Raw genomic sequence first — 23,717 nt, 5'->3', positions numbered from 1 at the left:
GCAGCTCCTGAAGCCAGCCAGAGCCAACTGCACTACCAGGCTGGCTCTGGGCTGCTGAGACTGCCACTGCCGCTGCCACATTTCCCAGGGACATTAGATGAAATCTGGAGACATTCCGGGGATGGAATTTGTCCAGGGACAAATTTGCAAATCCGGGGACTATCCCCAGGAAACGGGGACATCCAGTAACCCTATAATGAGTTATTTTTTTTATCTGCCAATAATGCCTTCTTGCATTCTACAGTGGTGCTTCAGGTTACATACGCTTCAGGTTACAGACTCTGCTAAGCCAGAAATAGTACCTCGGGTTAAGAACTTTGCTTCAGGATGAGAACAGAAATCGTGCTCCAGCAGCGCGGCGGCAGCAGGAGGCCCCATTAGCTAAAGTGGTGCTTCAGGTTAAGAACAGTTTCAGGTTAAGAACGGACCTCCGGAACGAATTAAGTACTTAACCCGAGGTACCACTGTACATACATAGGAATTCAGACAGACCCATCTCTCTACACTGCAGTACAAATGGGCACAAAAATGGTATCAGAATCTGCTGGTTACCTGAAAGTGGCCATACGAAAGAAACTTTAATGGCAGATTCAGGTATGAGACTGAGGAATGTCAAGAAGTTCAAATTGAGTTTAATACACAAAATGGCCTACAACCTTCCCCTCAACTTTCTTTTCTTGGAATCAAGGGCATGTCTGCTCCACCATTTGCTCATAAAGAACTTTTAATGTTCCTCCTTGCAGTGGCGCATATGGAAATAGCGATGCAATAATGTACTGCTTTGGGCTTGAACACTGAATTTGTAGGACCAAAGAGAATTCTAACCCCCACCTATTCTATAATGTGTGGCAACCACTTTTGGATGATATACATTGAGAAGACCGTGTTTATAACCCCCAGATATCTCATGGTAATATGTGGTAATTTTTTTTGGCATGAACTGTAAGAATCGGGTGTGATATTTTAAGCAACGTGGTTAATGTGTTGTTTGTTATGTTATGTGTGATGTGCAACTTGAAAATGAATACAGATCTTGTTTAAAAAGAAGTTCACGTGTATATCTATGGCTATAAATGTAGTGGTTTTCTATCTAACTACATATATTAATTAACATAGCAAATTAAGGCCGATTGTGTTATCACTGATTACTTTTGTTGTGAATGATCACTGTGTTTATGTTGCATACTTTAAACTCAACCACTTAAGAGATTTTCTTTACAATTGGCATGCAAATTCTGCTGAATACATGCATAATAATCTCAGCCTATATTTTATACATTCCATAGTCATTTTACTCCAATGTTTAAAACATTTTAAATGTTGGTATTGCTACCTATATGACTTATTAGTCACTTACTGCAAGAAATCTTTAAACAACTTCTAAAAAAGTTAAGGCACAAATGTGTAGCACAAAACCGTAACAATAAATTTCAGTAACACCATTTCAATAATCCATAAACAGACCCAGCAGAACCCCCTCTCTGCAGAATATTTCATCAAACAGGCCATTAGCAAGCTAATCATAATCCATTGAGTTTTAGCTTAGTGCCAGAAAGATGGTTTATGATGGTGCTAGGTGGACCCTTAAATAAATTTGTTAAAGTGGTCCTGGATTCTTCATTCTTTTAGCAGCTTCAGGTGTTTTAATACAACATTAGTACTAATAGGGGGTCTTGCTTCTGAATAATCACTCATAGGATCACATTTTACACCTATTTTAACACCTGCAAAACAGAACCTTTTCCATGTTTCTCTTTTTTAAAAGAAATGTCATAAGATCCAGTACCACAAAGCCATCACAAGGCACTAGCCAAAAGCAGGTTTAATAATGGGACGGGCGCTTGTAACTTTAACAGCAGCAGCACAATACAAAATTTAGGTGCAGAACGTACAGCTGGGAGACCTCCGCCTCCACCTGGGTTGTTTTTGTGTGTGTGTGTGGTTGTTGTCATCACGCCACTTGGTAAAGGTGCATTAAGTTCTGTTTAAGGAAAAGAGGAGAAAGCCATCTATCCTGGCTCTTCCTTTTAAATTGGGGACTATTATCAACGCAGCCCCTACAAATGTTTACTCAGCAAGTAAATCCAACACACTTCGACCGGGTTTACTCGCGGGGAAGTGTGCATAAGCTTGCAGCCTGGCTCCTCCAACCCTCTCCCTCTAGTGCTAAGGCTGAGGAGAGGGAAGAAAGCAGCCGCGAACAACGCCAGTAGGGCAGCCCCAACAGGAATTCCCGGGATTGCTCCTGCCTAGACAGGGAATTCCACCAGCGCGGGGGAGGGGAAACTCCTAGGAGTGACTCTTTACTTCACGCTTACTTCCGGGTTTCTGCTCACCCGCATGCGCAGAGCCTTATCTGCCTCACCCCGGACTCAATCTCTTCAGACCGTACCATTAGCAGATCATGGTGCGGGGGGTGCCAGGTCTTTCCCCAACCACTCTTCTCGAGCTTATTCGCCCCTGGAAGCTTTCCGCTTTAAAGCTGTGGTAACACTAGCCTTCGCTTCAGCTCCCCGTTTCGGCTTTGGCCTCCCCACCCGTCCCCGGCAGCCCCCCACCCATTTCCGGACGTTGGTACACTCCTCTCCCAGCAGATCCTGTGGCCGGGCAAGACCACCTCACTCACACCGAGGGGGAGGAGCCGAGGGCATTGTTGGGTCAGGGGGCGCGCGCCGCCCGCGGGGCTAGCGTGTTGCGGGCCCGTCACAACCCCCCGGCAGCCGCCGCCCGCCGCTCAGTGTCACCTCAAGCACCACAGGGCGCGGCCGCCTCCTTTTCCGCCGCCGCCGCCTTCGCTTCAGCTACCCACCCGCCCCGCCGCTGCCGCCGCAGTGGTAGCGCCCGACTCCAGCTGACCGGCCTGGAATCCCGGCTTCGAGCCCCGGCCTGGACCCTCCGCCTGGAGCTGCCCCTTCCTCCTTCCCCCGGCCTCGGCCCTGAGATCCGTCGCTGCTGCGGCCGCCAACGTCGCCGCCATGGGAGACGCCGGCAGCGAGCGCAGCAAAGCCCCCAGCTTGCCGCCCCGCTGCCCCTGCGGCTTCTGGGGGTGAGTACGTGGTCGGGGAGGGCAGCGGGCAAAAGGGGCCGGGGCTGCCGGGCTGGGGTCTCTCCGGTCCCGAGGGCCTGGGTGGGGAGGCCAGGCCCGAGGGGAAGGGCTCGGGGAGGGGAGCCCCTGTTTCTCGGGGAGGTCGGGCGCCCTCCTTCCATTCACCTCCCCCGACTGGAGGAAGAGGAGGGCGGCCCTTCTCCTCCTCCTCCTCCTCGTCCTGCCACTGGGATCCCTTCCCGAGGCCTGTGACTGCCTCGGCTGCATCACAGTAGCGGGGGAAGCCGGGGGCTTGAAGGCCTAGTCGCGCTTCCTGCCAAGCGGGGGTGGGGGCGAGTGGCCAAGAAAACCCACGATTTATCTTTCATTCTTCACTCCTCTCTCTACGGCGGTTTGATCTCTAAGCTGCTTTCCCTGTTTTCCCCTCACCTCCTACTCCTTTCCTGCTTTTTTTTTTTTTTTAAGCGTGTGCCCTGTAATTTTAATTCTCAGGTATCGCAGTGTGTCAACTTTACTCTATATACTCCTCCCCGCCGCCCCAGGTGTGACATCTATGTGTGGTCTTCCTCGTTGGGGATAAGAAATGGCAAGACAACTTTCCAAAAGGGTGTGGCTTTTAAGTCCTTGCTTCCAACTCTCCTCACATCTGCTTCTCCCATTGCCCAAAGTTAACGAGAACCTTTGTTCCAGTTTTGTGACTTTCAGAGGGATAATAATGGCACAAGCTGTGTGGCGCAGTGTCATCAGATCCAAAGGAACTCTTCCTTCCTTTTTGGGGTTAAAGGCAAAAGTGGTAATCTTGCCTGTGAGGAGCTTGTAGGCCACTCCTGTATAAAGGTTATTCCTTTTGGCCTATGTAAAACTAGGATAGCCATGCTAATGCTTGTGGTGGTGATCTTGAGTTCTAGTTTGTTTTTTTTGCTTTTTTAAAAAAAGGAACATGGTTTCTGAGGTTAGCTGTAGATTGTCTGAATTAGGAGTTATGGACTAAAGCAGGAATGGCAAAACTATGGCTCTCCACATGTTGATGGGCTAAAATTCCCATTGCCCTTGATCATTGAACATGCTGCCAGGTGTTTGGTGTACAAGAACAACTGGATGGCCACAGTTTTCCACTCACTGCAATAGAGGCATCCTGCAAAAGGAGAAGATTGAATAAAAGACTTGGTTGACTTAGTTATGTGCATTGACAATAATTTACATTGTATAGCAATGATGGCCAAACTTGGCCCTCCAGCCGTTTTGGGCTACAACTCCCACCATCCCTAGCTAACAGCACCAGTGGTCAGGGATGATGGGAATTGTAATCCCAAAACAGCTGGAGGGCCAAGTTTGGCCATCACTGGATAGCCTGTCTGAAGTCAGGCTGTACATATAATTTCACATGTTAATTATGACAGATATAAATACCATGTGTGTATATGTGAAGTCAATAAAGCATTGTATATTTGAGTGAAATTTATAGTCTGTTCTGCCTTAAGCATGTTAATGAAGATAATGAAGGAGTTGAGTGTTTCACTCAGCATTTGAATATTGCTAAGCTTTCTGACGCGGGTGGCGCTGTGGGCTAAAGCCTCAACGCCTAGGGCTTGCCGATCGAAAGGTCGGCGGTTCGAATCCCCGCGGCGGGGTGCGCTCCCGCTGTTCGGTCCCAGCGCCTGCCCACCTAGCAGTTCAAAAGCACCTCCGGGTGCAAGTAGATAAATAGGTACCGCTTACCAGCGGGAAGGTAAACGGCGTTCCGTGTGCGGCTCTGGCTCGCCAGAGCAGCGATGTCACGCTGGCCACGTGACCCGGAAGTGTCCCCGGACAGCGCTGGCCCCCGGCCAATAAATGTGAGATGGGCGCACAAACCCCACAGTCTGTCAAGACTGGCCCGTTCGGGCAGGGGTACCTTTACCTTTACCTTTAAGCTTTCTGAGCTTGGTGTTTTGTTTGTGTCAGTAGCCATTCAACCTGAATCAAAGCTTTGGTACAATCATTTTTAATGTTGCCTATTGATATACCACAAATAACATACATTTGTCTCGGACAGGTAGTAAACATGAAGGTGGGTATATAGCTTGAGAGAATGTAGCGCCTTAAACATGGTCCGCTCAAGAAAACGTGCTCTTCAGTGAAAGGGATACGTGTAACAAAAACTTACACTAAATAAATCAGAGGAAATCTCAGCAGCTGTCAGGCCTACTGTACCCAAATACAGTGGTACCTCGGGTTAAGAACTTAATTTGTTCCGGAGGTCCGTTCTTAACCTGGAACTGCTCTTAACCTGAGGTACCACTTTAGCTAATGGGGCCTTCCGCTGCCGCTGTGCGATTTCTGTTCGCATCCTGAAGCAAAGTTATTAACCTGAGGTACTATTTCTGGGTTAGTGGAGTCTGTAACCTGAAGAGTCTGTAACCTGAAATGTCTGTAACCTGAGGTACCACTGTAACCTTAAAAGCTGGTTGTCAGGTTTTTAAATAATTTCTCAAAATGCAAGATTTAGGCAAGTTTATTTTATTTTAAAAACTTGGAGGTCCTTTAATATATACTTCTTTAATCAGTATGCAGTGGTCTCTTGCGCTATACACGTAAGAATGGAAGAATAATTGCTTATTTTTCACACCCCACTTTAACTTTGCCCTTCATAGTTCCTTCACCTTTTATCCAAAATTTTAAATCATGCGCTCTTTGCTTTTATTTTAATGTTCTTTCAGTTTGCATTGTTTAACATGGACATACAGAAGAAGGGCAATTGGTTGCATTGACTTGGAGTGTGTATGTTAAATTTGGACAGGCTTTATATTTTTAAGTTAACATAACACTTCATCTGGATACAAACTAGTTTTAGCAACCAGAAGTTTTCTCCCAACCACTTTTGCTCTTAAACTTTGCACAATAAGTAATAAAGAGAACCAAAAGAGAGTAACCAACAGCAGTGCATTTTTATCTGATTACCATTTAATTTCCCAAAATCATCTCCAGCAGTATGGTGGCCTACATGTTTGCTTTTCCTTTTGCGACTATCTCATTATGAAAGTTTCAGTTACTTTCTTCGCATCCAGCTTAATATCTGAAACGTTCAGGAACACATTAAAGTGCCTGTATACAGGCTGAGGTTCCCATGCAGTTGTGTGCAAACCCGAAGTGGCAAGCTACATTATAAACTGGTCATTCATCAGTGGGAACTTCAAGGCATCCTCCAATTCCATGTGCACTTCTTCCTGCATACTGTTTGATAGTATTTCACCTGTATTTTAATGTTCCTGCATCCATTTATTAATAGCAGTGTTGAACAGTGATATTCTTGTAGAGGTACTGTTGGAGCTTGATACTTCAACATTAATAATAAGTAAATTATTGGACTTTCTCTAGTTTGTATATACCTGTTTTAGGGTAGCATTGTTGGCCATTCTCCCCCCCCACGCACACAGACTACGTGAAACTTCTGTAGGACCTCATCAAGTCTTGCTGAAGTGGTCATATATAATAATAATAATAATAATAATAATAATAATAATAATAATAATAATAATAATATAATATAGTGTTCTGTTTTTTCCTTCAATTAGCTTCATGATTTTTGCAGAGGCATTGGCTAGGTGGCTTTTTTGCTACTTGATCCATCTCAGCGAAGTGCTTCCTGTGTTTCTTGTATTTATTTATTTATTGTATTTATACTATTTATATTCTCCCCACCCTCCTCCACCTTCTATGGTGGTTAACTGTCAGGAGAGTTCTGAAAGTAAAAACAAATAGCTTCAGGGTCTAGACATCCAGGGCAATACTGAAATGAATGTTTGAACTAGTGCAAGGATTAACATTAGTGCAGCAGGACTTGCCCTCCCCCCCCTTTGCCCCCTGCCCCCAGATTTGCTTTGGGGGGTTGGGAGAACCCGTAGAGCAGATTAGGGGTGTCTGCTAGAGGAAAGGGGGGATGTTCCATCACACAAGAATTACATTCTTCTCAGCACTATGTTGACAACAACCCTTTTTTCCATATCAGAATCTTAGAACTTTGAATCATTCAAAATGATATAACAACCACTTTGATCTACTACCACCTTTTTGAAACCCTCACTGGCATCCTTATTTGACTTTTAAACCTCTCTAGCTTAATCTTTACAGTTGTACAGTGGTACCTCGGGTTACAGACGCTTCAGGTTACAAACGCTTCAGGTTACAGACTCCGCTAACCCAGAAATAGTACCTCGGGTTAAGAACTTTGCTTCAGGATGAGAACAGAAATCGCACGGTGGCAGCGGGAGGCCCCATTAGCTAAAGTGGTACCTCAGGTTAAGAACAGTTTCAGTTTAAGAACGGACCTCCAGAATGAATGAAGTTCTTAACCTGAGGTACCACTGTACCTCCCTTTTCAATAAAGAAAATGGTGAGCAATTTGTTTTGTCTTTTAATGGCTTGCCTTCTTTTTAAAGCACAATTAACACTGTTTCTGTTGTCTGTTAACTGTTTAATCCTATGCATGATTACTCAGAAGTTATTCTTACTGTGTTCACTCATTCACACTCTTGTAAGTGTTTAGATTGTAGCCTAAGACTATTGCCCAAATTACCACTCATCTCACAATTTGGTTGGCTGAATGCCACCTTTAGCTGAACTGAGGAATGCTGATGGTCAGGCATCAAGACCACATACTTACTGTCTACCTAGGTTTTGAAAATACTCAAAGTGAGTTCTGTTTATCAATAGTATCTCTCAGGATGCATACTTTAGAAGGGAATGTTTAAGGAGTGGGGAGAAACTTCCAAGTAAGACCAGATACCTTTAATTGCTCAGATTTCTGAGACTGACTTGTTTACTTGTGTGTTTCTGAGGCCTTAAGACAGAGCACAATCTCTCTTGGCACTTATTGCAGGGCCTATGCCTGTTTTCAAACTAAGCCAAGCCCCAGAATAGCATAGTTCCAGCTATATAAACATGCTTTTCCTGTGGTACATGGCATGGCTGCCGTATTTCAAGACTGGCAACATAGCCAAGCTAACATCTGAGGTAGAAAACAAAATTTGGACAGTCCTAAATTCGGGGGGGGGGGGGAGTTTACTGAAGTATCCCTCTAAACAAACACCAAGTTCGAAACACGTTTGAGACAAGTGGAGCATGTTCATCTAAAAGACATATTCAGACTTGTACTTGAATTGTTCACTCTCCTCATTTTTCTGTGTGCACATGTCTGCTTGCCTGATTGCCTTTTCACCAACTTGGTTGTCAGCAGTGGACATTTTTCTTAAGCCTAGATTGCATATCTGAAGGTATTTTCAAAAGTACTCTTGTATTTACTTGTAGAGAATGGGATGTGTGTAGAGTTTTCAGCAATCAAAAGGAGTGAGAAAAGGCTTGTGGTCTTTGGCATTTGCATTGAGGTTTTTGTCTTGAAGACATCTTAAATTCTTTTCCAAGCAATTAGTATATTTCAGGATACTTTGAGTTAACTTTCTGAATCTAGCTTTTGTTTCACGAAGAAAAAACAGTTCATTTAGTCTTGAATATGAAAAGACTGTTGTTGCATTTGATGATGCAACTGAAATTCTTGGTAATGTTTGGGTCTAGTACCTGCCAAAGGTTACTCTTTGTAGGGCAACACAGTGGTATTGTAAGGGAAATGCCTAAAGGCACACAAATAAATAGGCCTTGCATGCAGAAGTATTTACTCTTGCTTTTTGTACTAGGTCTTAATTTGGAATGTATTCTAATTGGATTGGTTTTTAAGGTTTCTGAAATGTATCTGTGAAAGTAGTATGAGTTGTTCCAATGCTGCCTAAAAGAAACATTTTAAATAGTCAACATAAAACAAAAAACATTTTTGTTGCAGTTAGTGGTGGAAACTCTAGTGCAATTACTCTGGCAACTGAAGTACTACCATTTTAGTACTACTGTAATGGTGGCATTACAGAAGATGAGAGGGAAGGGAACAAATGTTTTTCCTGTTACAAATTGTGGCTCACTTTTGTTTGAATGGCACGGTGAAGTTGTTTTGTACTTGGACATGAAAGGTCACTGGGTAACCTGTAGCCCTGGGAATGTCCCAGAGGTCTAAGGTCGGGCTATTGAATTTGAGCATATCTGGAAACAACTGCTTCCTGAATAGCTTATTTCTCTTTCATGCAAGAAATTTTATTTAGAAGAAGGTTTAGAAGATTGTTAACTCTTGTGAATGGCCTAGCAGAATATCAGATATTTGTATTGCATCTGAAACTTAGGGCTCAGCTGAACCAGATTCATATGTCGCCCAGCAAGCTATGTTGGTAATCAAGTTACATAGAATAAGGGTTCTTTTTCTGAATTTAAAAATAAGCATATAATTGACAGTCTTCTGTAAAAAAAAAAAAAATTAATCCAGGAATTTGCAAACTATGGTTGTACTTTGTAGCAGGCCAATGTTTTATATCTCTCGTGAGAAAGGTGTGGGGTCTTGTATGTGACATCATACTCAGGTTTGGAGATGCTTCTAGTCCTAGTGGAACTACAAAGTCAAGACTCTGTTCAGTTCCAAGCTTCCGCTTTCTGAGGCTGTGTAATATTGGAAAGAGCTCTGTCCTTCTTCAGGCTCTGGAGACGAGTAGAGCTCTTAATAAAAATACTTGCTTGGCAAGCCCGTGAACATCCTACCATTGAAGTTTCCGTGTGGATGTCACTTAAATCTACAAACTGGGCAAGTCAAGCGGTCCATTGTCCTCCAATTCAGGATTAAGGAGTAGTAAATTTATATCAGTGTACAAGCCTATTCTTGATGTGTGAAACCAGAAGAAACATTTGGTGGAAACTATCTGATGCCCTTGCATTCTTGGGATGGCAGTTCTTGAACATTCCCATCCTCCCTGGAGTCCCCAGTGCTCCATGAAAATTTGTGTTAGAGTTGACAAGACTCTCCAGGACCAGGTAGATGGCATCATGAGACATCAGAAAATACCCAGTGTTTGAGCTCAGTAGGCTTCTTAGGGATAAGTGTGAGATTGGTGCTACCACTGAAAAGGATGTGATCTTTGTGGATACAGGCCACACTTCACTCAGCAAGGAAGCACAGAGCATGATCTTAGATGTTGAACTGACAACCTAGCATAGTTAAAATGAATGAAAGAAAAACAGCTTAACAACCATTGAATGAATAACAATCATTGCAGTGATACATTTTTTGGCAGTTTGTTGTGGAGACATTCCTCTGTTTTCTAAACAAGATTCAATAAGAATCTGCTGGAAAACTTTAGGTTCGCCATTTGGGACTGCAGCTGTTCCTTCACTGGAGTTTTGGGTGCTTGTACTTTCTTTCTAATATTGTTTCCATTTCTGTTTTTAACTGGAGTAGAATTGTCCTCTTTCGACATCCAAATGAGACTGGAATAGGCAATTGAATTTATTTGTACCTTTGAGGAAATGGAACTAGTATAGTGGTGAAGAATATGAACTGGGAAGTACCTTCTTTTGAAAGGTGTAGTTTGCATGGAAGCTGTAGTTCTCATTTGATTTAATCAATTCTTCACCTCACTAAGTAGCCTTAGGCCAGCTTTTTCCAACTTGGTGCCCTCCAGATGTTTTTAGTTACAGCTCCCACACCTTTAGTCAGAATGACTCATGGTCAGAGAAGATGGTAGCTGTAGCCCATAATATCCTGAGAGCACTGATTTAAGGAAGGCTGCCTCAGGAAAACCATTATCTCTCTGATGGTCTGCACTGCAATATGGATGTAATATGGACCTGCTGTTCAGGGTTACCATAAGGTTTACAGAGCGGATGTGTTGAAAGTTATTTGAACATTCTAAAGTTGTTTTTAAGGTTTCTGATTTCTAAGTTTGGATTAGTTGGGAAAGCTGCTACACTTGGCAGATTAGCAAAATGTGTGTGTAGTCTGTAGGTTGATAGGAAACTTGTAAAGTATAAAATTGAGCTGTTGGTAAGGATTTGAAAATTTGAAGCCAAGATAGAGCTGTGAACAAGAAAAAACGAGTAGTCAGAAGAACGTTTGCTGACTGCTACAGACCAACCTGGAGCTGTGGAAAGATGTTTATTTTAGCTATAGCTGAATTTTGAAGTTATTGGGTTCTTAATGTTTATACACAATTTGCTAATCATAATTTATAACAACAGATTGTGAACTAGTAGCAATAATGATATAACTTGCTAGTAGTGTTCTGCTGCTTAATTTTTCTCAAATCATTCCAACTGAGATACTCCAAGAAATCAGAAAAACTAGGGAAAAGATGACCAAATCGTATGCATACTTAGTTTGTGAGCAATTCCTGTATAGAGGAACTTACACCTGAGTAAGTATGGAGCGGATTGATCAGCAAGACCCGACTGACACCCAGGAATAAGGTACTTCAGGGCAGACCAGAAGAGAAAATTATAGAGCATCACTTGTTGCTACCTCTAGCTCCTACCTAAAAGAACCCCAGTGTTTCATCAAGGATTTATAACCCATCCCGGACAACAATAACTCCTCTGCTAAGCTTTGGATAGCACGCCTGTTCTTGCTTACAGACAGCACCCTAACCTGAAACAACTGTTCACCATCAAGAGGGCCCAGAAGGAATCAAGCCCAGGAACCAAATCCTGCAACAAACCTGGGTGTCAATTCTGTCCCTACATCTTCTTTATCAATACCATTGCAGGACATGATAATGTTGGGCACAGCACCAGCTCATTCACCTGCTCATCATAAAATGTAATATTGGTCATCAAATATTACAGTGCTCTTCTGCATTCTGCATAGGACAAACAGGCCAGTCCCTGCATAAATCAAGGGATACAAATCTGAGATGGTAGTACTTGAACAAAGGAATTTTAAAAGGATGCTCCAGGGTGAAACTGTTGAATTACAAGATTTTCAGCTCTGTTCATCTTGTTCTGAATAGAGACAATGACTTCCTTTCCCACTACAGTGTTTAGTTAACTCAATATAAACAAGTTGGTTGGTGATAAGACATGCAAGTGTACCTTGCATACATAATACATTCCTTTTCAGATTGAATTGTCATTTCCTAGTTTCACTGCTTGCAACCTCCCCCTTCCATCACCATGTGTGTGCATGCGCACAACTGAGGATCATACTTCATGGATGTGATAAAGTGGACTCTAGCTTGAGAAATCTTACGTCATAATAAAACTGGCTATTCTGTTGATTGAGAGTGACCTGTTATAACTGTTAGACATTTAAGTTGGCCACCACTCTTGTATGTGTAGGTAGGACTATTAGGAGTTCTAATAAAATCTTTTCATCTGATCTTCAGTGACAGGATTTCCCCAGATACAACCCATTATTTGTATATGTGCATTCATTCTCCTCTTAGGTATCCCTTCAGGCAAAAATACACTGTAGTCTCCTTGAGTAACTTGTATTCTAATAATCTAATAGCCAATTTAAAACTAGTTTGCTACCAGTTGAAGATCTTGGTGCGTGTCTTTCACCTTGCTTACCTTTCGCTGCACATGAATTATAAAACTAAATGATTATTGATATATTAATTGTTAGAACTGTACTTGCTTGCATAAGCCTATTCACTTGGGGGAAAGTGCCAACCCTTTCAAAATTAAGGCTGGTGCTGAAGAAGTGCTGATATAGTGTGAAAGCTGGGCTTGAATTTGGAGGTGTTGCCTAATGTTAGTGATATTAGCAAACAATCTAAAATGCCATTGGTTCAAAATCTGAGAAATGTTAGACATGACTTTGAGCTGTGAAAGACTTGCTGTGATGAACTTATTGAATTACAATAATAAGTATGTATAAAAATACATAGCAGCTTGGATTCCAAGTATATGATTATTTTTGTATGCCTAAGAGGGCATTCCACAGCAGCCCCTTGTTGCTCAGCAAGCAAGTTGAGATTCAGCTAGTTTGAGAGGTCAGAGTCCTTATAGAGACAGTTGCCTATCTATGTTACACAAAAGAATGCTAGTCCCCGTTCTTCTTGTATTTGTCTCAATCTTGGGAGATCAGTTAGATAATGTCCATTTCACATGACGCATTGATTGTCAATAATCTTTTCATATGAAAAGGGCTTTCGTTCATAAAAAACAATTAGGTAAAATCCAGTAGAACAAGCTTCTACTTGCACAACAGGACGTGTCTCTATCCTCCCATGGAGCCTGTAAACTCTACTTTAGAGGGTTGAGGGACCCTTCTGTGCAGATTTGCAGGGGATGTGGGAAGAAGTAGAGGAAGGATTTTGCTCATTGATTGCATTAAGTTTTGCAGTATTTTATACGCAACAAAGATGGGTTTAGCTTGTTTTTCATTTTATCTTAATTCAAAAAGCAGTTTTTTGTTGGATTAATACTTGTAAGAGGACTTTATGTAATCCTAAATAAAATGGTATAAATGTTGTTGAATACATTGGGAGTTGTCCTTGGGCAAACATACAGCACCGCACTGTTAAAAGCTATGGCATGTTTTTTCTAAGAACTTCGAATAATATGGTTTTTGGGCCTAATATTGAAGGTCACAACAGTTCAAATTTAAACCCTACGTATTTGTAGGCCAGTTCTCATGTGTGCGGGAGATTACTGGAAAATGTACTGACATTTGAGGAGTTCACAATCTGTGCTCATTGTAGGGGCCTGGCTCCCCAGCACAACCACTTGATCTTCTGTCTCATACACTTTTCCTTGTCAATTCTGCTGCTAGTCTTTGGTCACAATGCTCGTAGTTTTGGTGAGAGGCTCAGAATACTACAAACACCAGAATAGTCAAATTGAGATGAAACAAGGCAAATAAGTTTATGAATGGATTATATGATTTTCTTCAGAAGGTGTGTGGTAGACTTTTGGATACAAACTATGAGTAGCCTTGCTTGTAGTTCCTTCAAGAGTACTTTAAAGCCCATGAGTTAAGTTCATGCAATCTCTCTTGCAGGGATGAGTGTTAGTTTTATCTGAGGATGTTTGTTGTGTAAATTGCTCTCAAATCACTCTTGACTATGAAGGTACCTTCAGTCAGACTTCATAGCACACAGCAGCCCATGCAGAATTTCTTAGGATGAGTATTGCATGATTCCATCTTACTTCCCCAGATGCCACCCTGGCAGTTGCATTCTGCACTTGCTGCTGCCTCTGGACCATGTTCAAGCTGAGCTTTCAAAATGTGTTGCAAGCAACCCAAATGCAAAGCATGAGTTAATGATACTGGGCTGTCTTTATGTCAGCGCATTCATGGTTGTGATAGAGCAAATGTTTAAGGGAAAACTAGTCTAGCAACTTTTAATATTTATTTCTGATAGTAGGCACAATCCAAAGAGATAAGAATGCCTAAATTCTGCTGAATTGCCCCCATGATTAATGGATCGTTGGTGACGTAACTGGGCAATTCTTATTTGCAAACAAAAGTTTTAGCATTCTGCTTTCATTAATGTGGAACATGTTTGTCACCAGTTTAACCCATAAGGAACAATGGGCAGTATCCAACTAAATAGATCCACTAGTGCAAGGACTTTGGGCTATGCAAAGAAACTTTCCCTCCATCTCCTTTCACTGCCCCCCTAAATTTGTTCTAGGGGTTCCCACAGCCCCCTTGAGCAGATTTGGAGAGGGTGCAAGGGGAAAGGAGGGGAAGTTCTGTTGTTCAGGCAGAAATATCCTGGTAGTTGACCGTGAACAGGCGCTTCTTGTTTATCTTGGAGCAGTTGTGGTTGTTTACCTTAAGCCTATTTAGTTTTCCTTCCCCCCTTTAAGGTAAGGTTGGTTCAATTAGTTATTTGCAGTCAGAATACACATTTTGCTTTCAGACTACATACTGTATCTGAATCACTATGAGTCAAATCTTAGATACTAGTTGTGCAAGTTTGCACATATCACTTTCTCCCGATTTTAATAGTTATGTTGGCCAAGCCCCCACTGTACCATAAAGCCAAGTATGCCTCTTAACAACCAAGGAGTACCAGGGATGAAAGTTCTGAGCTCAGCCTGCAAATTCTTGCCCTGTTTGATACTGGACAGTGTGCGCACATGTTTATCTTTATCGGCAGCTTGTGGCAATTATGATTGTTTCAGTTTGTCTGATAGCATTTATTCCTTGTTACAGGTGATTGTGTAATTCCTACATTACAAAAGTGTTTGACTACTGATCTGAGATCAGTAGGCTTTGCCCATCTTATGGAAATAGCACTCAACTAATATTTTCCATCCCACATTTGTCTTGCAGCAGTTGCCCAATATTTAATTGCTTTCTAGTTGGAAGTGAAGTTATTCCTTGGTTCATTAGCTGCTTGAGTGGGGCAGCGTTGCTCTCCTGTCTTCCCAACTTTGCACATCACTGCTGTTTACCAGGAGGGCGAGGACCAGGAAATGGGAGCTTAGTGTTGGCACAATATTGGACTGGCTCTACTGCTGTGCCTGTGTAAACTTCTGATGGTCAATAGTGACTTGGATGGATCTGTTCAAAACAGTTTTGATTATTATTTAGTTGATTTGATGATTTCCTTAGAAAATAATATTTCCATAATGTTTCCATAATGCTGACAGTGTTCCATGTAGCACAGCCCATCTATGGAGAGGTTACAGTTCATATTAACAAGGTACAATAATTTAATCTCTCTTTGCCTCTGGTTATCCCACTAGTAGGTACAGTGATACCTCGGGTTAAGTACTTAATTCTGAAATGGTTCTTAACCTGAAGCACCACTTTAGCTAATGGGGCCTCCCGCTGCTGCCGCAACGCCGAAGCATGATTTCTGTTCTTATCCTGAAGCAAAGTTCTTAACCCGAGGTAATATTTCTGGGTTAGCGGAGTATGTAACCTGAAGCGTATGTAACCCGAGGTACGACTGTACTGAAATAAGGTTTGAAGAACAGTCCTGATTTAGCTATTGATAATAGTGATTTTGTGTATACTTACTCATAGTTTCCCCAGTGTTTGTGTGAATATTCAAACAGCTTCCTGTTGTCTCCACGTTTTAACTGAGTTTGCTGCTCAATTAGAATTAAGTTATTGCAGCCTGTTAGAGACATTCCTGATTCTTGTGAAGAACTTAATGACTGCAAGTACTAACTCTTAAGCTAGCATTGAAAGTGCCAGAGAACAGAATATGCATAGAACATTTTAATCAAAGAGTAACTTCATCCAATTGGCTTGAATCCCAAACATTCCCCATATTATGAATATGGACAGTTAATTAATCCTGTTACTATGTATGTACGTGCATGCTTGTCACCCTTGGGGGAGAGAAAGAGAGAGAGTTCTCCAGTGGAGTCTGTAACATTTATCCTCCAGTGACTATTCTCAAATACTTTATATCATTGTGATGGTTGATAAAATGCTGTTTTCTTGGCAGGTATCAATATCATCTGGTCTGGCTCAGTAGACAAACAATTGTGTCTTTAAAATCTTACTGCTTTAACAAACATCAATATCTGATCAATAAAATGCATTTTTAGCTGAAGAAAGAAGCTTACACAAGTTTGCAGGAGAAGATATTGATTTTCTGTTAGATTCAAAAATCTTTTATTTTTAGATCTTGCTAATGCTGTTAGTGTATATTGAGGATGAAGGCAATTAGAAAGTTTATTTTTGTGGAGCAGAAGCACTGTTATACAATTCATTTTTACAGAAGGAAAGGAAAAAGCTAGCTGGGAAAGAAGCTGCTTGTGAAGCTTAAGAAAGAAACTTAAGGCTTCTGCTACAATATGTAAACTAGAATTCTTGCTAATCTACACAAGTTGAGCATCAGCAATGTTCTGTTGCTGTGTCTGGTCTCACAACTCTAACCACTACACCACACTAAGCTTATTGTTAAAACCTACCTACCTTCTCTGCAATGTACCCATGTATTTTCTATTGTGTCTCTTTATTTTTCTTCCTCTGATCATTCTTACTCCATTTAACAAAGGTAGGCATTTTCAAATACATTTTCTGTCTTCTAGAAGGAAATACCTTTCATTCTCTTTTCCTTCAGCTTAGCTTTGTCTCATATATACGATTTCCCCATTTTTCTTACTCCTTCTCTTACTTTTTTGTGTATAAAATAGATGGCAAGCCTGCAGATAATTTATGTTGACAGCATATTAAATATTGCTGCTTATTAATGTGCACTTTGCAGGCCAAGTAAGCATCATAAGAGCAGTAGTAAACATACTGACCTTTATTGATGTCCTCTGCACTTTTTTTTTTAATGTGGAGATCACTTAGCAGTATCTACATACATTTTGTCCAGTAGCACCTTAGAGACCAACTAAGTTTGTTAAGCCAAATCATAGCTTAGCATGCACAAGTAAATGTGCAACCTCTCGAAGAGGAAGCCATGGCTTAGCTTAGTGTGTGTCATCTGACCTCAGGCTTGTGGTTTAGCTGCCTCCAGACAAACTATGAGCTGTAACCAAGGTTTGTCCTAGGATTTGCAGCTCATGGTTTGTGTGGGAAAGCTACACGTGAGCCCTTGGTAAGTCAAACCAAGCCTTAGCTCAGCTCCACACAGCAGCAGAGCAAATGAAGGAAGAGGAAAGTGGCTACAATGTCTTTCTGAGAGTCCCACTCATGCCAGGTTTATGCTAAGCCATAGTTTGGTGTTATGTATGATCAGGCCAGAGGGTATTTCTTATCTTATGCTTGCAAGTCATTATACAGTGGTACCTCGGGTTACAGACGCTTCAGGTTACAGACTCCGCTAACCCAGAAATAGTACCTTGGGTTAAGAACTTTGCTTCAGGATGAGAACAAATCGTGTGGCAGCGGTGCAGTGGCAGTGGGAGGCCCCATTAGCTAAAGTGGTACCTCGGGTTAAGAACAGTTTCAGGTTAAGAACCGACCTCCGGAACGAATTAAGTTCTTAACCTGAGGTATCACTGTATAGCAAAGGGAAGAGCAAGCACAATGCCATTGTACTTTAAGCTATTAATGTTATTCTTAATAATAATATTCTGGAAGCAGGCTGTGTAAAGTAAAACTGAGGGCAGGAAGTGAGACTGTTTTCAAAAACATGTGTTAAAGCTTTTCCCCTAGTCAATGCAAGCATTTGTTTTCACTTTTTGTATATAATAGGCTGATCAAATGGACAATACCTCTCATTCAGACATTTTTAAATCTCAGTTTGTTTTTAGTTCAGTGCAGTTACTTTTTAAAAAATGCTGTTGTGATGTGAGCCACTTTGAGCTCAACATTTGTTGTTGGAGAAGCGAAATACAGATATTAAATACAGTGGTACCTCGCAAGACAAAAAACTCGCTAGACGAAAGGGTTTTTTTGTTTTTTGAGCTGCTTCGCAAGACGATTTTCCCTATGGGCTTGCTTCGCAAGACGGAAACGTCTTGCAAGTTTGTTTCCTTTTTCTTAACACCGTTAATACAGTTGCGACTTGACTTCAAGGAGCAACTCATAGAAGACGGAGTGGTAGCCTTTTTTGAGGTTTTAAAAGACTTTGGTGATTTTTGAAGCTTTTCCAAAACTTTCCCGACACCGTGCTTCGCAAGATGAAAAAAATCGCAAGACAACAAAACTCGCGGAACGAATTCATTTCGTCTTGCGAGGCACCACTGTAAACAACAACTCAGCTCATCAATATGTTTGTGTTTAATAGCTGTGGAGCTGGAACGGGTTGGTTCTGTATTAGTGATGATAATCGACAAGTTTTACTCACAGTAGACCAAATTAAATTAGTGGACCTAACTTAGACAGGTTCATTAATATCAATAGGTCTACTCTAAGTAAAGCATAGCTGAATAACACCTGAGTTCTATAAGGAGAATAGGTTTGAGGGCTATATGTATACACATGAATAGTTGCTGGATTTATTTACTTGCATGGGAACTTATGTTTTGGCTCTGTAATTTCTTTTTGTGAAAGACAGAACACAGTTGTTAAAACATAAGAGAATTTAGTTTTAAATACAGTCTTGGTAAAGCTTTGAAGAGAGATTTCAATAGTGGTAGCTCTTAACCTTAACCACAGCTTATAGGGCCAGGTTTTGCAAATGACAGCTACTTGTCTCTTCCTGGCAGAAATACTGAACGCTCAATAAAGTTTTAAAGAATTTGCACCTAGGTCATATTTTACTGTATAAATTTCACAGAAAACAATATGTTTAGGGTTATGCTTTAGCAAAATACCACAAGTGTTTATTCTAATTTGGCTCTTTTCGTGTTTTGAAATTTACACAGGCGTGCTGGAATAAATGCTCATTATTGTAGATTTTAAAAACATTTTGATTTAAATTACACTTGTGTCTGTGATAAGCCTACACCATTTAACTGAACAATTAATGGAATTGTTGGTGCTATTGCAGTTAAGCTATCATCTTCCCTTTGCCAGTTTTCAGTTATTTAGTTTTGACAGCTTGTGATCTTCACAACTTGTCTTAAGGTTTCTATGGCAACACAGTGTAAATGGCAATTGACACCAGAGATGTGCATGTGCATATATGGTGAGCTAATATTGCCCTGCAAACTAGAAACTTGTATGCAGGGTGCTTCTTGCTTTTCATGCCATTCCCACAGATTTCTAATGCATTTTTGCAATCGCTGCATACATTGAGTCACTTTGTAGTTATGGCAAAAAGTAAATAAACTTGAATTGACCCCTTTAAATAAATGCCTGCTGATTCCTTACTTCCAGTTTGCTTTGATGCGAGTCTTTCGTTTCCTTGTTCCTTATCTGATCTTCTGGTTAGACAGAATTTGGTGTGGGTTGAGGCAGTGAGGTATGAATTTGGTGGCTTGTCCTAGGAGTTGCCTGAAGATGCCAAAGCCAGGATCACAACCCCTGTATCATAGCTCGTGTAGTGACTTGAGCCTATTTAACTTTTGTATAAGGCAGGGTAATGCTTTATGTTACGGTTGGGTTTTTGAAAAGGCAAAGTAATAGGAAGCCCAGGCTGGACAGAATTAGGCCAGATAAGCCTCCACATTTCTCCGATGCATGATTTAAACCGGCTTTTGCCTGACAGACAAAAGCTGCAGATTTTTATTATAATATCCAACTTTTTCTTACAACACCCCCACCCCACCCCCATTTTCTAAATCTATGTAGCTGAAACACCATTAAATTCTTGGAAGTGCTGACATAGGAAACTGGCTGTGCTACCTTAATGATACAGAGAATCATTTTGCTGCCCTCACCTCAATTTGCTGATTTACTAGCCTGCTTCTGACATCTGTTTAAAATATCATATTTATAGAGAGCTAGCTAGCTTTCATAGTTAAAGCTACTTTTAAAAAAGAGAATTGTATTGGGATCTTAATTACTCATAAAGGATGATCAGAATGAAAAATGCAGTGATATGTATTCCTATTTTGAAAATCAGGCCTGACATTAAAATAGAAAAGCTGTTAGGCTTTCAGTTTTGTCAAATCCATTGCAGCAAGTAGGCAGCCTTAATGAATTCAGAATATACTAATAGTGTTTCAGTATTGTATATCACTTAAGGAAGTGTTTTGGTTTTTAATCAAATCTGTCTTAAGAGGAGGCTTCTTAAGTATGGCTGTACCTTGTATTGTCCGTATTTTAGTAATGCAAATATAACTATCAATTCTTGAAGCCAAATACCAGTTATAAAGTAGGCAAGGATATCTGGCTGTTTAAAGTTTCTTACAGGGTGAATTTGGGGGTGGTGGTGGTACAGGAGTTGGACTTCAGTCCGCTAAACAGATCAGAGTTCTACACCCCTGCTCTATGGTAAAAATCTACCAACTTCACAAATTCTGAAAGATTTTATTGAGCGCTCCGTATTTTACACCCAGCACACACTTGAAAGGGCCTCCTTTTGTCTGATGCAGACTGAAAAGCGACTTACAAATTTACAGAGTGAAGTCTATGTCATGTCCATTTCCTCTATTGGAAATTCAAGCATTGTATTGAATTAGTTCTACAAAGGACTAGAGGTGAATTATTGGTTACCACACATTTGGAGGTTGATAGTTCAGCAAAAGTTGGGAGGGGAAGACGCTGCTCCTCCCCTTGCTAATAATTACAACATAATATTCTGTACAAGACAAATGAACACTGCTCTGCTCTGGTGTTGTTTGAATTTGGCTGCCCTTAATGATCTGTGACTTGGTTAAAATTGACACAGAGTTCTGTTTGCCTCTGGTGCTCAGTGATTGATTATAGTTGAAATAAGTACAGTGATTGTGGCAAACTTCTTTCTGTTCTCAATAATGCAGAATTTGGTTTCTGCACTATTCCCATAATAACAGATCAAAATGACTATATCAAGGGGGTTAGTAGCAATGCATACACTGTAGTGGCTAACACTTTCAGGTGCACCTCTTAAATATGTGAAATAACTCAGATAAAAGGCGCTCATTGAGATTTTATCAGAATTGTAGGTGATCAGCCCCAGGTTGGGCAAAAAAATTCCTGCATTGCACAGGGATAGACTAGATGACCCTCTTGGTCCTTTCCAACTCTGATTCTTTGAATCTGTGGATTCATATGCCTCTCCTGATGCTGAAATTAAGGAAATGAAAGTAAAGTAAAGAGTTGGCACATTTTGAAATCTCCAACATGCTGCCCAGTTGGCTTCTAACTTGGACAAATAATTAATTATGGGTTTGCTACAGTATTTAACTATTTTTGAAAGTATTTGTTAGCACTAGGTATAACCCTTTCTACTGTGCACTGTATTTTAAAATACACTAGCATGCTTCTGGCAGGATCTATATTTAGAATAAAACTTGACCTGACAGACGGTGTGTAAATTGTTCTACCTTTACTTTGCAGAGAACTGTCTTTTGAACGATCACCGACATTTATCAAGTACAAGTTATGTGAGATCATAAAAGCAATGATCTAGTAGAGTACTCTATCCCGGAACTTATCCAAGTGCTAAAATGTGGAGTAGCTGAAATAATTGGGTAGGATTGATTTACATAAATGTAAACAGGCCATTCTTAATCTGAGTGTGAGATGGTTCAGCTAGCCTCTTAGAAATTGGGTTTGGTTTAAAAGTGGTCTTGGCCATTGTAATATTTGAAATGCCCTCCTCCAAGAGACTCACTTGGCACCTACGCTGTGCTCTTACAAGTGCCAGGTGAGTGTGTGTTTTTCTAGGTCTTTTTAAAATTACAGTTCATTGGGTGCTTCAGTTTTTGCACCAAGTTCCACTTTGCTAGGTTTACTTTGGCTTTTTGCTGGGCTTTTTACTTTGCGATTTTGCTTTGTTTTTGTTCAAATTGTGAATCATATTTTTAATCCTACCATTATGTCAGCTGCTCAGAAAACTTGGTGGAGTGGATGGTTTAGAAGTGTTAATTGTCATAATAATTGGAGGCAGCAAATATATATAAAGTGAACAAAAAGGAAAGGTAGCTGTGTTGGTCCATAAGAAAACAAAAACAAAATGCATACTGGGGCAATACCATAATTAGGCCAACCAAAATATCACAAGATAGTGTGTGCAAGCTCTTTAGTTATCCAGAATTCTCTATCAGGCTAGATGGTGAAGAAAGCAAAGGTGGGGGGAGGGGAAGAGAAGGCGAGAGAGAGAAACACAGTAACGAAAGGCAATATATAAATGTGGAGGCAAGGAAAACATAACTCAAAGGGTCATAGAAGCTTGTTCCTCAAAAATGAAATTAAAAGGTGATTTGGATAACTTAGTATTCCTCATTTTGGAATATATATAAATCAAAGAAGGTTAAATTACATCCTTCTATCCCAGCACAGGAAAACCAATATGGAGTTCCTGGAAAATGCTTAACAAACCAATGCTTGGTTTTTGAATAATAGGGCTCCTCTGAAAGTAGAGGTAGGTCAATCCTATGAAATGTATTTGGATCATTATCTATTGAAATTCAGTAGGAATCTGTTTGTTTGAATTATCAACTCTCTTTTATCTGTGTAAGTGCTGCATCATTTTTTGCATCTTGTATAAATATTTTGTTACCTGCTATCAGGAATCAGTAACTGCCGTAGTCAAGTTGGAAAAGAAAAAGGGAATTCCTTGAAAAGGTGGCAGTTGAAGATGAAATCAAGACATTGACAAGAGCACCTAATTTCTTGATATTGTCAGATAGATTTGTCTCATGTCTTTGCTTCATCATGTGCATTATATTGCAGAATTTTATCATGTCACCTCTTATTTATTACTTTTCAATATTGCAGTGGTTTAACTTTGTGTTAGAATGGTGTTTTCTGCTTATAATATTGTTGAGTAGGTAGCAATAAAAAGATACTGACATTTGATATTAAAGCACTTGGTATAGTATTTTTGGTTCATACCAGACGTCTACAATTAAAAGGTTTTTAGTTAGCTAGCTAATGCTAATGAGTTGAAAGACTGGTAAAAGTAGCTTATAGTATATCATTATCACATGTTTATAAGGTTTGGTAAATGAAATTGCCATACACTAGTGCATCATGTATTAAAATGTCCAAAAAGTTTTAATATAATATAATTTTAGTATAAAGGAGATCTATATTGATTGAAAGGACTGCATTTAAAATAAAAGCAGGGAGGCATTTTGTCCCAAATGTTGCAGGGCTGTTTCTTCTGAAACATTTTCTATTGCCTGAATAGGTAGTAAAATGGAAATGTTTGACCTTGATATAAAGGATATTATTTCCTAAAGAGTTTGATTTTTCCATCAAGTGATAAAATCGGAGGACATTTTTGTTAACGTTGCAGGTTACTTTTTATATCTGCATTTGCTTGCCACTTACCCTCTAAGTTGCTTCTTCAAGTCTCAGATGCTGTGGTGCTGAATCCCAGATTGGCTATTGAAACTAAATAGCTGACTAGTCAGAAAAAGACAC

General features: G+C 40.6%; 1 protein-coding gene and 1 long non-coding RNA gene across 2 annotated transcripts in view; one reads left to right on the top strand and one right to left on the bottom strand.

Annotated features, from left to right (window-relative positions):
• Window positions 1-1,807: 1,807 nt before the first annotated feature.
• Window positions 1,808-2,574, bottom strand: LOC309527904. The gene is made up of 2 exons (XR_014217421.1): window positions 2,319-2,574; window positions 1,808-1,981 (listed from the first exon to the last, which is right to left on the bottom strand). It is a non-coding gene; the product is annotated as an uncharacterized lncRNA (long non-coding RNA).
• Window positions 2,575-2,781: 207 nt separating this feature from the next.
• ZFAND3 (zinc finger AN1-type containing 3) overlaps window positions 2,782-23,717 on the top strand; it is a 135,171-nt gene continuing 114,235 nt past the window's right edge. Inside the window, exon 1 of the mRNA XM_082214900.1 lies at window positions 2,782-3,046. Within this exon, the coding sequence (XP_082071026.1) occupies window positions 2,976-3,046 (71 nt within the window). The 5' untranslated portion in view covers window positions 2,782-2,975. The remainder of the gene's footprint in view (window positions 3,047-23,717) is intronic.

This window comes from Podarcis vaucheri (assembly GCF_965113315.1).
Source record: "Podarcis vaucheri genome assembly, chromosome: 3".
In the NCBI taxonomy this organism is placed as follows: domain Eukaryota; kingdom Metazoa; phylum Chordata; class Lepidosauria; order Squamata; family Lacertidae; genus Podarcis; species Podarcis vaucheri.
Note: the sequence above shows the minus strand (reverse complement) of the source record. Positions and strands in the feature narration are given on the sequence as shown.